The 15017-nt window shown below is 38.1% G+C and overlaps 1 protein-coding gene across 1 annotated transcript; it reads right to left on the bottom strand.

The window, feature by feature from the left end:
- Positions 1–7274: 7274 nt before the first annotated feature.
- TUSC1 (tumor suppressor candidate 1) lies at positions 7275–9144 on the bottom strand. The gene has a single exon (XM_025359794.1). It carries the CDS (start codon positions 8617–8619, stop codon positions 7984–7986), a length of 636 nt encoding a protein of 211 aa, XP_025215579.1. The 5' UTR covers positions 8620–9144; the 3' UTR covers positions 7275–7983.
- Between the last annotated feature and the right edge of the window lie 5873 nt (positions 9145–15017).

Here is a 15017-nt window from a genome sequence, read left to right as displayed (position 1 = left end):
AAAAAATAAAGTAAAACATTTATACTGGAAAAAGTTATAATTTTAGGCCTGAAAAAAATTAAATATAACTTTAAAAATTAGCTTAAATAAGAGATAATTCAGCAATTTGGCTGAATGTAAATCTTTAAAATAGTTTTCTTCTATAGTGCTAAATTTAAACAATGAATCAGAAGGTATAATATAGAAAAGATACCATTTGTATTAGCAACAAGAAAGCTAGAATATTTAGTAATAAAATTAATTAAAATGCTCACGAGCCATATGAAGAAAATTTCACAAGCTTGTGAGTGAGAAAGAAAACAAGATTTGAACAAATACAGAGACATAACCTGTTTTTGGATGGATACATTCACTATTATCGATGTCAGTTATCTCTAAAATCTTACATTTAATTGCATCCAGATTAAAATATCAACAACATATGTTGGAGTTGTTTGTTTGAGGAAGGGTTTTACCCTGTCACCCAGGCTGGAGTGCAGTGGTGCCATCACAGCTCACTGCAGCCTCAGCCTCCCAGGCTCAAACAATCCTCCCACCTCAGCCTCCTGAATAGCTAAGACCACAGGTGCATACCATCATGCCCAGTTAATTTTTAATTTTTTTTTGTAGAGACAGTGTCTCCCTATGTTGCCCAGGCTGGTCTCAAACTCCCGGGCTCAAGCAATGCTCTTGCTTTGGCCTCTCAAAGCATTGAGATTATAGGCATATGCCACTGCACTCAGCCTAAGACATTTTGTTTTAGAATATTGTAAAGCTTTCATCTAAAAACATGCAAAATTAAGAAAATTTTTACTAACAAAGAGTACTGAGGGGCATTAACATTACTATAGATTGAAATATTTTATAAAGTTATAGTGATTAAGCAATATGGTACAGCTATATGAATAGATTCATAGAACAAAATAAGTAATAATAAACAGAAATAATAAACAATTATACCCAGAAGATTAGTATACAATTAAGGTAACATTACATTTTATTAAGGAAAGGATAAATTAATCAATGATGATCAACAGATATCCTTTTGATATAAAAATACATTTGGATCTCTATACCAAAATTAACATCAAAATAATTCCAGATAAATTAGATAAAGATATATATATAGTGTATATGTAACTCTTACATAAATCCAAAAATAATAAACGACTGAAAATGTGACCACATTGACATTTATAGATTAAAAGCAGCATACATTCAGAAGATTTCAGAAAAAAATACTTACATATCACTCCTACAAAAAAATAAGTTCACATTAAAGGAAATATAAATTTCCTTAGGTATAATCTACATGAATCTCAACCTCTAAAATTTTACCAAATGGTGATCCTAGCTTAATCTCAGTTGTAATAGGAGACATGTAATTTAAAACTTACAATGTGATTAAGTTTTCCAACTGTCATATAAGCAAAATGAACATTTGGTACTACACCATGTGGTAAGAATATCGGAAAACAGGCATCTCAAAGATTTTTGGGTGAAATGTAATTGGTACACACTCTGCAGAGAGCAGTTTGGTAGTCTCTTTTGCAATAAAAATCTGCAAGCTTTTAAAAACAAAAACACATTTATATAAATTTATTACAGAGACATTTGTATAAATATGAAATAAGAAACATACATATATAGTTAATGTAGCATTACTATTAAGAGCAAAAGCTAGTCTAAACCAGTAAGAGGAATGAAGTACCTAGTAAGGTCTTGATTTGGAATGATGTCCAAGTAATATTTTCTGCTCATGGGTGTGTGGGGAATCTACACAGTGTGTATAAATTCTTGTGTTTGTTTGCACATGAGCATTCGTATTCATGCGTGCACACATTCACAAACACATAGAATTTTTAAAAGAATATATAAGATAGTGGTATCGATAGTCCCAGTTGTCTGACTTGGACAACTGCAGATATGCTAGTTCTGGCCACCATCCAAGAACATTAGTTTACAGTTCTGGTTTAAAGATATGGGGATATAGATTTTCAGATAGTTGCTGAGATAGATTTTAATATTTTCTTAGTTTAGCCATATAAGATAGTGTAAATGTATTGCATATTGTTGGTATCTTAATGGGAAAATTAAGATAGTATTTCAATGAACATATTTTGGAGTAAAGAAAACTCTAGTACATTTGCTCAGCATCATGTTATGCAGTGGACTAAGTGTTTATGTCACCAACAAAGTTCATATGTTGAAACTCTATTCCCAATGTGATGGTATTTGGAGGTGTAGCCCCTAGGAGATAATTAGGTCATAAGACTAGAGCCCTAAGAATGAGATTAGTGACCATATATGGAAAGAGGAGACCAGAGCTCTCTGTTTCAGATATTGAGGTTAAAATAAGTCAGCAGTCTGCAACCCGGAAGAGGGCCCTCACTGGAACCCTAGTCTACTGGCATGCTCATCTCATATTTCCAGCCTCCAAAACAGTGAGAAATAAATTTATCTTGTTTATAAGCCACCTAGTTTATGATATTTTGTTATAGCAGTCCCATCTAATTAAGATATCCTATCTTGTTGTCGTATTTTATCTCCTTCCGGTTTTGAACCAGCCGTCTTCAACTCTTTGTTTCTGTGCTCATTCTATTTCTAAGCACATTCCTTCTTTTTTTGTATGTTATTTTAAACAACATACTTAGAAATGTAAGGAATCAGCACAGGACATATTAATACAACTTAGTATCATTAACATTAATATGTGATCATTGCAATTTATTTAAAATATTGAAAAATTTTAAATATAATAGGATTATAATAGTATTCTACTATCCACCAGTAAAGCTTCCAGAACTTTTGAAGACCAAGTTTAATCTTGGAATTAGTTGAATCCTGAAATGTAGCACAGTGAAAGTTAACACACAGAAATTAGTTATGTTTAAAGAAATTGTAATTAACAGACTGATACTGAGAAGGATAGCACAAGTAAATAGGCATAAACTATGTTGTTTTATCATACAAGTATATTTAAGTGTACTAATTATACTCTGAAAAACTGAAGCATCCCTACACATGTACATATTCAAGAGGGCAAGTGAAGAGGTCATAGCCTTCTCTATAGCACAATATTTAGCAAAATTTAAATTTTGTTTAGGGTTGATCAACAAATTGATTTTCAATCACTCACAAGCCAAATGTTTACGTTTTAGAGTTAAATGGTTCTATTAGACTTTTAATTATTGAGCATTCACATTCAATTTTGGTTAACTATTCTTAATAAATGAATGAAGAATACTCAACTAGCATGCTATGTAAGATGTGAATTTCTTCAAAGTTGTTGACAAAAAAAGTTTAAAGGATGCTGGGCTAAAACCTGTAAGGTCTCTTTCAGCTATAAAAGTTGTAGAATTGTGGTACATAATAGATAAGACGAACAAAATACGTTTCCCCTCAAGTTTTTCATTTAGATATACACACATAATAGAATAATGCTTACTACTTATAGGCTCTAAACCCCATATATTTATAATATACAATTTTTACAGATAGTTCATACTTACAGGGATGTCCTATACAAAATTTACTACCTATATTTCCTTACTTATTTTAAATACAAAGCAATATCTGATGTTTTGTATTCATAAGAATAGTGCATAGGTGAATTTAAAAAGTCAGATTTTTTTTTCAGTCTACAAAGCAATCATACTATATTTTTATTTTTAACTACATTATGTAGTTTCAAAAATACTATACTAAGACATAAAATATTTTAAAATTCTAAATAGATGACAGCCTCCATTTAAGGTGGTTGTCCATAAAAATCTGTTCTCCCATTCTTCTGTTATAATGAAATTATAGCTGGACCAAAGATTATACAACTTAATTACATTTTTTAGCCTCCTTTGAAGTTGAATGGTGATGTAATGATGTTGTACTGACAGAACGTGAGGGGAGAGATTTATGTCATTTTCAGATCTGGGTATGCTGCTTCTCATTTCTAGTTACTATTCTCATAGACTGAAACCTGGGTATGGTAATCTGTTTCTACCATACAGGTGAAGCAAAGGCAAGGCAGAGGCACAACACAGAAGGAGGTCTGAGACCACAAATGATCATATGGGCACAGCTTCCTGACATCCTTAAGCACCCTAATTAGAGTATTTTGTTAGAGAAAAAATAGTTGTTTTTTATAGCTACTTAATTGTTGGGTTTCTTTTTATAGCAACAGGGTCTTCACCATAACTAATGACAAAGTCAATAAGTTTAAAATACAATAGAGGTTACATGCTTAAAATGATACAAATTAGAGTTAAAGAAAATACAGAAAAATGTAAGGTCAAGGAAATTGTGTATCAATTCTAATAGGGGCAAATAATGGATTGGATAAGAGAATTAAATGATTTAAGAAAAATGTTAGGCTTTACCCAATTATCAGGAATAAGATTAGCTTACAAAATACCATAATTAAATGACTTTTTAAAGCTTTTTAATATACATTATCACTTTTACACCAATGGAAAAGGATACTATGCATTGAAAATTCATATATATATATATACTACTTGCGTATCTGGTGACACATTAGATACTCAAAAAATAAGTTTATACTAGAAAAAATTAGAATTTTTAATCAATTCATCACTAAATAGAAATATAAAAAATTTTGCCATTCATGAAGATTTTCCAAACATTTTGTGACAAATTCTCAGTAAAAATCTATCCTTTTGCTAAAAATCTAGCAAAAGAGAAAATGGTCTTTTGGCACTGGGATCAAGGGCAGGATGCTAATAATTTTTCAGTATATACTGTTAATTTAATTTATTAAATACCTTGATATTATCTTTCTCATGGCAATACTTGTGAATTGGCAAAACTATGTCTAAGAATATTTAAACATGACAAAAAGTTTTCAAATATTTTTCAAATATTCATAATATTCAAGATGTTTAGCAAAAAAAAGCTTATTCTATGATCTACATAAGTACTCCTTTTATATTGCTTTGATTCATTTTCTAATTTTTGTACAAGATATGATAAAGTGTACTTTTGTGAGTAGCAACCATAAAAAAAAGTTTATTAAAACATGCCAATCCCCCCTAGCTAAATTCACTTGCTAAGAAGATACACATTTTTGTCACTTATTTCTATAAACCGTAAGCCCTCTTTTCATTGTACAAATAATCTGAAAGAATGAAAAGAAAATGTCATTGTAATCAGGTATGGTACACTGTAGTTTTTGTTTATTTTAGATCAAAATGCACCCTAGATCAAACTAAAATTTCTAGATTAGCGATAAATGTCCTGTTCACTTTTATTGCACTTCATTAATGAATTACACTTGACAACTAAGTAATGAAGAGGATATCATTGTATATATCCTTTCTAAAATCAACTTTAGATTTTAAAGCCTCCTCTACGAGAGGCTTTTCTAAAATCAACTTTGCCCAATTCTTTAATTGCTACATACTGTGATATAACAAAACCTCTTTCACATTACTACATGATGCTTTACCAGTTATCAGCAGAGAACTTCATCGAGCTTGAAATAAACATTAGCTTTAACCCAACTTATGAGCATTTTGTTTTCAGAATTTGCAATGCCTTTTAGGAATTATGCTCAAAAGTTACCCTCATTTGTGTGTGTGTGTGTGTGTGCGCGCACACTTACATCCATTATAAAAATGTTTTCACCAGTAACATTTACAATTTTTAGCATTCATTCATATGTATATAATTTTAAGACAAAAAGTGGTTAAGAACTATGTAAACTAAATAATTTGGTTGGTTAAATATCCCCAATTTTGTGACATGTGGCAATTTTTTTAAAACATATTTCATTATTCTTATTATATAGGTTTTTCTCTTCTATTTGCTTCTAAGAAGTAAAAAATGTCAATTTATTCTAAATTTATATATTTTTGCTAATACTTCTAAAGTCATAGAGAAGCAAGATACAGAAAGCAAGGGAAAAGTGTAAGAAAAATATGCATCTACAATTTTCACACTTTGGATTATAATTCTCACAGATATTGAACTTACTTTGAAGCAGGCATTTTGCTTATATTATCTCAATAACATTTTTGTAACATTTTGAGGTAGACCTTACGTTCATTTTACAAATGAAAATACTAAGATTTAAGCCTTAAGTTACAATTTAATAGCAGTAAGGTGGACAAACGTTTTACCGTTCTCCAATTCCTACTGCCTCCTAAACATGTTTTACAGACATGGGTCTCTTAACAATGGGATGTGTTCTGAGAAATGCATCACTAGGCAATTTCGTTATGTGAACATTACAGTGTACCTACACAAACTTAGAAGGTATACCCTAGTACATACCCAGGCTATATGGTAGAGCCCATTCCTGCTAGGTTACAAGTTTGGAAGCATGTTATTGTACTGAATACTGCTGGCAATTACAACGCAATGGTAGTTGCGTATTTAAACACGTCTACACATAGAAATGTGCAATAAAAATACAGTATTATAATCTTACGGGCCATCATCATATAAGCAGTCCATCCCTGACTGAAATGTCAGTTAGGCAGTACATCACTGTATTTCTTTCACTCTTAGAAAATGAAGTCAAGGGGAATATAATTTATTTTCATATACCTACGTCTTCTCATCAAGTTCCTTCTTATACTTTTTGGCCATAGGAGAAGATTCTAATATTCACATCTGAATATCAATTACCTTTAAGCAAAATACAGTGTCTTCAAAACCCAGAACTAGACAAATCACAAAACTTGTTTTCCTGGTACATTGTTTTGTAATATATAATATTTAAAACTTTTGGACTATGCCATAACTAGTATATTTTATTCCCCTGACAATTCTCTTCATGATTTTTTTCCCATGAAATGTTTTCCATCATTGAAACACTCTTAGACCCATGATTTTTTATCAGGTACAATGGTATCCTCTTCATTACTTAGTTGACAAAAGTGTTACTAATGAAGCGCAATAAAAGTAATTTTAGGACATTTATCCCTAAACTACTCACTTTTTTGTGCCATTGAAATAACAACTGAGACTCCCATCACTTTGTTGGAGGAGATTTTGATATACAAGTAATTTATACTTTATTAGAAGTCCTTAGTCAAAATAAGGTAAATTACGTACTAATTAAGCTAATCGAATATTAAAGATTAAAATAACTTTTAGACTATCTAATCTTTAGATTATTTTAAAAGATAACTGTTACATAAATCTAAAAGAACATGATAGTTTACAAAGGACAACTAAAACTACATTTAAATTAGTATATTCACAAAGGTATCTTTTAAAAAATATAAAAATTTAACACACTTCAAATAATGCTCGTTGGAACCTTTCAGATGATTTTTAATGCACCAGATTTATTGACCATTTCAAAAGATCACGATATAGGCAGATACTTTTAAAATTCTCTGGGGGCAAACAAATCAGTATATATTAGATGTACAGGGACTGCAGCCAAGGCAGGCATGAGTTCCCAGGTTATAAATATCATCTTTATAAAAATTGGGTATTTTATAGGACATCCAAGTAACACCGACTTATAAAAGCAAACACTGTACTTAAAATGTTGGCCACATAAGAGAGAATAGCTGAAGGCTTTAGAGGATTGAAGAATGTACAAACTCAACCAATTAAAAACGCATTACTCATCCCTCAGAACCAAAATACAGGGGGAAAAAGTACAACAGGTTCTCACAACATCTAGAAAAGTTCAGGGAATATGAAATGTTTCTTGGCACCCAGTTCTTGCTGTTTTAAAATCCGTCCCTTCCTTGTTGGCTAGGCCTCTCTCCAGGGAAACTAGCCAGGGCAAGAGGTAGGGGAACTGTGCATGTGGGAGGTCCCGAGGGCCCTTGCACCCACTCGACCTCCGCCAAGCGGATGGCCAAGCGCCACCTGTAAGTGTCCGCTGGCGGGGGCGGGAGGGCACAGTCGTCCAAGGTATCCGCGGGCAGGGCGCGGGCCAGGGCGTGCGCGAGGTGGGGGGCGCCGGGAACAGAGGAGGAGGGGCCCGCTCGAGGCCCCGCCTCTCTCTGGCTGCGGCCTCGGCTACAGCCAGGACCCGGAAGGCTCCGAGTCCTGGGAGCGGAAGCCGGAGGCAGGTTCCTGTAGAGGTTGCTCCTCCTTGTCCCCGCTCGTACGTGGTCCCCGCTGCTCGAGGTGCAGCTGCAGCAGGGCCCGGCGGTACATGGCCTCCAGCTTCTCAAGTCGGGCCCTCAGGGCCCTGGGGCTGCCCGGCTCGTCCTCTGGGCCGCTGTCTGTAGCCCTCCGGTTCGTGCTGGCCTCTTCAGGGACCCGGAGCGCCTCCGCAGGCGTCCCGTCGCCGCCTTCGCCGGGGAGCCGCAAAGCCTGACGGAAGAGGCTGCGGTTCTCGCGCTTCAGCCGCCGGTTCTCGAGCCGCAGGCGGGCGTTCTCCTGACGCAGCCGCGCGTTCTGCCGGTCCCACTCGTCCCGCGCACGGATGGCCTCCAAGTGGCTCGCCGCCAGGTCGGCAAACCGCTCTTCCAGCTGCTGTCGGGCGCCGTCCGCGCGGCCTCGCCAGCCCACGCCGCCGCCGCTGCTGCTGTTGCCACCCCCACGAGTCCGGCCCGAGCGGCCTGGCCCTCGGCTGGCCACAGTACCGTCCCCGCCGCAGCAACTCCCGCGCCTAGTGGCGCCACCACGCATGCGCCACATCGGTCCCATCCCAACCGCGCCGCCAGCCCCGCGGGCTGAGGGGCCGCGCGCCCAGGCGCGGGCAAGTTCGGGGCCGGCAGGGCGGCCGGGGTGACGGCGGAGGAGGAGAGGAGGTGGCGGGCGGCGGCTGCTGGCTTAGAGCCAAAGGAGGCCGGGAATTTGCCCAGGCTGAGGCGTGTCCTGTCTCCTGTGGTGGAGCTGCCCCCTGGGCCTGCTATCTCCAGGCTGTGCTGACACACAATTTCTCGGGAAGCGCTTTGCTGTTCAGCCCTCCGGCTGCGCGGGAAAAAGCGTGTATACTCAGCTGAGTTCTGCCAGGGCGCTTCCGTGCATGCCCGGGCACTGCAGGAACAAGCCGTCCTCGCCCGCTCCAGAGCGCAACCAACAGTGCTTTACACGGCATTCTCAAAACTAATGATAATAGAATGATCAGTTCTGGGACAAAGCTATGGGGCAAGTTGAAAAGCTCTAAGTATAAGTACTTGATTTAAAACCCAGTGGTTTAACCCACTCCTATGTTTAATAAAACGTTCAACAGAATTGGGCTGAGCACCTGTCATGGGGTTCCCCAGTGGAAACACCTAGCTCTCCAAAGAATGCAGTCAGTTCCCAATTTGTGAACGGCCAGGAATTCACTTTTTAAATTGTTCAGAACTCAGGCCGGGCGCGGTGGCTCAAGCCTGTAATCCCAGCACTTTGGGAGGCCGAGACGGGCGGATCACGAGGTCAGGAGATCGAGACCATCCTGGCTGACACGGTGAAACCCCGTCTCTACTAAAAAATACAAAAACTTAGCCGGGCGAGGTGGCGGGCGCCTGTAGTCCCAGCTACTCAGGAGGCTGAGGCAGGAGAATGGCGTGAACCCAGGAGGTGGAGCTTGCAGTGAGCTGAGATCCGGCCACTGCACTCCAGCCTGGGCGACAGAGCGAGACTCCGTCTCAAAAAAAAAAAAAAAAATTGTTCAGAACTCTATAGAAACTAGGTCATACTTAGTTGACTTGTTCTGGCCAACCCCTAAAACATGAAACAAGATGTGCTCTGTTTATTGAAGAAACTGAATACTTAGTTCCAAAGTTTCTGGGATCAAGTATGAACATCTCATTGAATGAATCATACCTTCTTGTAGGGTCTCAACGTACATAGTAACTGGATTATTGCAAAGTAATGTAAGAATTAGGTACTGATGCCAGACTCTCTTGAGCAAGATGCCCTAGGAAGAATCTACATATTTAACAAGGTCCCAGAGAATTCTCGGGGTAACCAAAATTTCCAAACCACTGCAGCAAGTAACGAACAAGAAAAACATATAAGTACATACATGGGGTTTTCACTGACCAGTACAAATAAGGGGAAAATACAGTTACTCAATTTTTTTGTATTTTTATTTTGTTATGCAAGATCTTAAGAGACCGCAAACACCAAATGTGTTCTCAATTATCTCATTTTATAACATGAAAAGGAAAGATATAATTTTGGAATTTCAAAAAATATAAATTTAGTTTTAAGGCGGACCATATCATTCTTGAGAGAGTTTCGCTCTTGTTGCCCAGGCTGGAGTGCAATGGCGCCCTCTCTGCTCACTGCAAACTCCACCTTCCGGGTTCAAGCGACTGAAGAAGGACCATATCATTCTTAATTTACATTAAGGTTGAGGCTGCAAGGCTGCTGTGAGCTGTGATCACACCATTGTACTCCATCCTGGGCGACAAAGGGAGACCTATCTCAAAAAATAAGGGAGGGTGAAGGGATGAAGGGAGTGAGAAAGGGAAGTTTGGAAGAAAAGGAAAGAAAAAAATGTGGAAAAAATTGATCCAATAAAAAGGTATTAACACTCATAAAGATTGTCTTACGTAGCAGTGAACATCTGTCTTATGATTTGTTAATGGAGATTCCACCAATCTTTCAAATACGACATAGAGACAATGTAATTTCTAAGTTGAAAGTGGAGTTGAGACAACAGAGTGATTAAAATGATTAGTACCAAAAGTATATACTTTATTTTAATTTACTTAGAATAATATGTCAAGAATCGTACACTTGAATATGGAAATTACAACTTTTCTGAGGATGGTAGCACAAACAGTAAAAACTCTTCTCACTATAGTTTGTTAATGGTCTACATATAAAAATATTACTACTGGGCAAATAATATGTACCTATATATGAAAATGGAAAAAATTTGGAAAATATATGGAACTCATCAAATTTAAAAGAAATGCAAGACTACAATAATATTTAAAAGAAAACGTATAGAATAAGTATATAAGTGCTTGATTAGAAAAATAAAAGGTAGATAGATACCTGTGCTGCTTTTTAAGACTGGGGGCTTCTGAACAGTAAAATTGCTTGCTTGCTAGATAGAAGAAAGTCTCAAAGTCCATGCACTTCATGCATGTATTTAGTATTTCTTACAACCACGTTTGAATTATAGCTGTTGAATATATTGCCCCTTCCTTGTATCCCTCAAACAAGTTGTTCTTTCCAGATGCTGTAGCTGTTATATATTTCTAGATGTTGGCTTGAGAAAGAGGCCCTATGGATTGTTTCTTGTCTTCCTAGTTGATTTCTAATATTATTTTATTATCATGTTCATGTAACTCTCATTTGCCCATTTTGAATCACATTTCTTATAAAGTAAGTCAAACGTTAAGGTAATCTGTGGCACATTCACACTGGAACAAGTCATCCCACATTCAATTTCTCTTTGTTGCTTTTCTGTTTATAATATTCTATAATATTGCACCAAATGAATTCTGGAAAACAATCAAGTTCAATGAAATAATGATGTTAAACTCAGTAGTCTGGCATTTAGGACTATATACAATGTGGATGACCTGAGTATCTCTGTGCTTACCTTCCATTACTTTTCTGCTGCTCTATTCACTCTCCTACCAAGAGTCCTCACATTCTTTTGTCTAGGAGTTTGGTTGTATTGTATTACTATAGACTGACAACTGTAGGTCCAAAATTCATGAGTTGAACCCCTGACCACCAATGTGTTGGTATTTGGAGATGGAGCTTTGGGAAGTGATAAAGTTTGGATATATGTCCCCACCAAATCTCATGTTGAATTGTAATCCCCAAATTTGGATGTGGGGTCTAGTGGGAGGTGAATGGATCATGGGGCAGATTTCTCATGAATGGCCTAGCACCATCCCCTTGGTGCTATCTTTGCAATTGTGAGTAAGTTCTTGTGAGATCTGGTTGTTTAAAAGTGTCTAGCACCTTCCCCATTTCTTTCTTGCTCCTGTTTTTGCCATGTGAAGTGCCTACTTGCTCTTTGCCTTCCACCATTACTAAAAGCTTCCTGAGACCTCCTGTAAGCAGATGCCAGCACTAGGTTACCTGTACAGCTTGCGGAAGTGTGAGCCAATTTCTTTTCTTAAAAATTACCCGGTCTCTCGGATTTTTTTTTATAGCAATGCAAGAATGGCCTCATACAGAAAATGGGTACCAAGGAGTGGGACATTGCTATAAAGATACCTAAAAATATGAAATCAGCTTTGGAACTGGGTAACAGGCAGAGGGTGGAAGATTTTGGAGGGCTCAGAAGAAGACAGGAAGATGAGGGAAACTTTGGAACTTCTTAGAGACTGGTTTAAATGGTTGTAACTAAAATTCTGATAGTGATATGGACAATGAATCCAGGCTGAGAAGGTCTCAGATGGAAATGAGGATCTTACTGGGAACTGAAGCAAATGTGGCATGTGTTATGCCTTAGCAAAGAACTTGGTTGCATTGTGCCCTTGCCCAAGGTGTCTGAGGAAGTTTGAATGTGTGAGTGATGATTTAGTGTATCTGGTGGAAGCAATTTCTAAGGAGCAAAGCATTCAAGATATGGCCTGACTGCTTCTAATGATCTATACATAGATGCAGGAGCAAGTAAAGTAAAGGATGCAGGAGCAAATAAAGTAAAGGAGTAAGTTGGAATATATATTAAAAGGGAAACACAGTTTGGAAAATTTGCAGCCTGGCCATGTGGCAGAGAAAGAAAAAGCTTTTTCAGGAGATGAATTCAAGTGGGATGTGAAGCAACCACTTGCTGGAAAAACGTGCATAACTAAAAAGAAAGCAAGGGCTAATATTCAAGAAAATGGGGAAAAGGTCTAGAAGGCATTTCAGAGACCTTCCCAGCAGCCCCTCCCATCATGGGCCCAGAAACCTAGGAAGAAAGAATGGTTTCCTTCCTCCTGCAAAGAATGGCCCCACTGCCCTGTGCAACCTCCAGACACTACTCTGCACGTTGTGGCTGCTGCAGCTCCATCCTTGACTCAAAGGGCCCCAGGTGCAACTCAGGCTGCCACTCCAAAGGGTGCAAGCCATAAGCCTTGGTGGTTTCCATGTGGTGTTAGGCCTGCAGGCACACAGAATGAAACAGTTAAGGAGGCTTGGCAGCCTCCACCTGGATATCAGAGGATGTATAAGCAGGGGCAGAACTCTCACGAGGGACCTCTACTAGGGCAATGTGGAGGGGAAATGTGGAGCTGGAGGCCCTACACAGATTCCCCACTGAGGTACTGATTAGTGGAGCTGCGGAAAGAGGGACACAGTCCTCCAGGCCCAGAATGGTAGATCCACTGACAGCTTGCACCCTCAGTGTGGAAAACCTGCAGGCACTGAACAATCTGTGGGAGCAGCTACGGGGATTGTACCCCGCAGTGCCACGGGGGCAGAGCTGCCCAAGGCCTTTTGAGCCTTGCACCAGTGTGCCCTGGATGTGAGACAAGGAGTCAGAGGAGATTATTTTGAAGCTTTAAGATTTAATGACTGCCCTCCTAGGTTTCAAACTAGCATGGGGCCTGTAGCCCCTTTCTTTTGGCAGATTTCTCCCTTGTAGATTGGTAATGTTTACCTAATGCCTATTCCTTTATTGTATTATGGAAGTAACTCGCTTGTTTTGGATTTTCCAGGCTCATAGATGGAAGGGATTTGCCTTGTCTCAGATGAGACTTCAGATTTTTGAGTTAGTGCTGGAATAAGTTAAGACTATGGGGAACTCTTGGGAAGACATGTTGTAGTTTGCAGTGTGAGAAGAACATGGTATTTTGGAGGCCAGTGCTGGAATGATATAGTTTGTATCCATGTCCCTGCCAAATCTCATGTTGGAATTATAATCCCCAATATCGAAAACAGGGCCTGGTGAGAGGTGATTGGATCATGAGGGTGGGTGGATTTATAATGAATGGTTTAGTACCACCCTTTTGATTTTATTCTCACAAGTGTGAGATCTCGTGAGATCTGGCTGTTTAAAAGTGTGTAGTACCTCCCCCCAACCTCTTGCTCCTGTTTTTGCCATGTGAATTGCCTACTCCCCCTTTGCCTTCCACCATGAGTAAAAGCTTCCTGAGACTTCCCCAGAAACAGATGCTAGCACTGTGCTTCCTGTGCAGCCTGCACAACTGTGAGCCAATTAAAAAAACTTTTCTTTTAAACTGCCTAGTTTTAGGTATTTATTTATAGAAATGCAAGAATGACCTAATACAGGAAGTATTAATTATTAAGTTTAGATGAAATCTTGAGAGTAGAGCCTTTATGATGGAATTAGTGTCCTTACAAGAAAAGGCACCAGAGCATCTCTCTGTCTCTCTCTCTCCCAATCTCTCTCTCTCTCTCTCTCTCTCGCTCTGCTTTCCTCCATGTGAGAAAAAATCCAAGAAGGTACCATCTGCAAGCCAGCAAGATAACTTCACCAGGGAACTGAATTAGCCAGTACTTTGATCCTGGACTTCTCAGCCTCCAGAACTATAAAGAATAAATTTATGTTGTTTAAGCCACCTAGCCTATGATATATTGTTACAGCAGCCCAAGATGACTAATATAGTACCTTTTACTTTTTCCCCTCAATTATCTGGATTGTAAAGAATTCATCAAGGCAGAGTTATACCCCATCGTTTCATAAATCTGTCTTAGCTGTCTTCATCTCAAGCTACTTTTCCCCTCTTTTAAATATTGATATGATGGGTATGTGATTGTGGTAATCTTTTCACATTGTATAAGTATACCAAAATATCACATTGTATGTGCAGGTTATACAAATAAAAGTTTACAACTTTTGTCAATCATACATCAGTAAAGTTGAAGAAAAAAATAAACCTTGATAAAATAATCCCTTACCAGTAATTTGATAATTTGATGCTGAAGCCCTTCCCTATGTTAACATTTCATAAATCTGTCTTAGCTCTCTTCACCTCAAGGTGCTTTTCCCCTCTTTTAAACATTGATATGATGGGTATGTTATTATAGTTAGCTTGATTATGGTATAAGTATACCAAAATATCCCATTGTATATGTGATATCACATATCACAAAATATCACATTGATGTATATACTATACATCAATAAAGCTGAAGAAAAAATAAAACATGGATAAAATAATGCCTGGTAATTTGATAATTTGATGCTGAAG

The sequence above is a fragment of the Theropithecus gelada genome, chromosome 15 (assembly GCF_003255815.1).
Source record: "Theropithecus gelada isolate Dixy chromosome 15, Tgel_1.0, whole genome shotgun sequence".
In the NCBI taxonomy this organism is placed as follows: Eukaryota; Metazoa; Chordata; class Mammalia; order Primates; family Cercopithecidae; genus Theropithecus; species Theropithecus gelada.
Note: the sequence above shows the minus strand (reverse complement) of the source record. Positions and strands in the feature narration are given on the sequence as shown.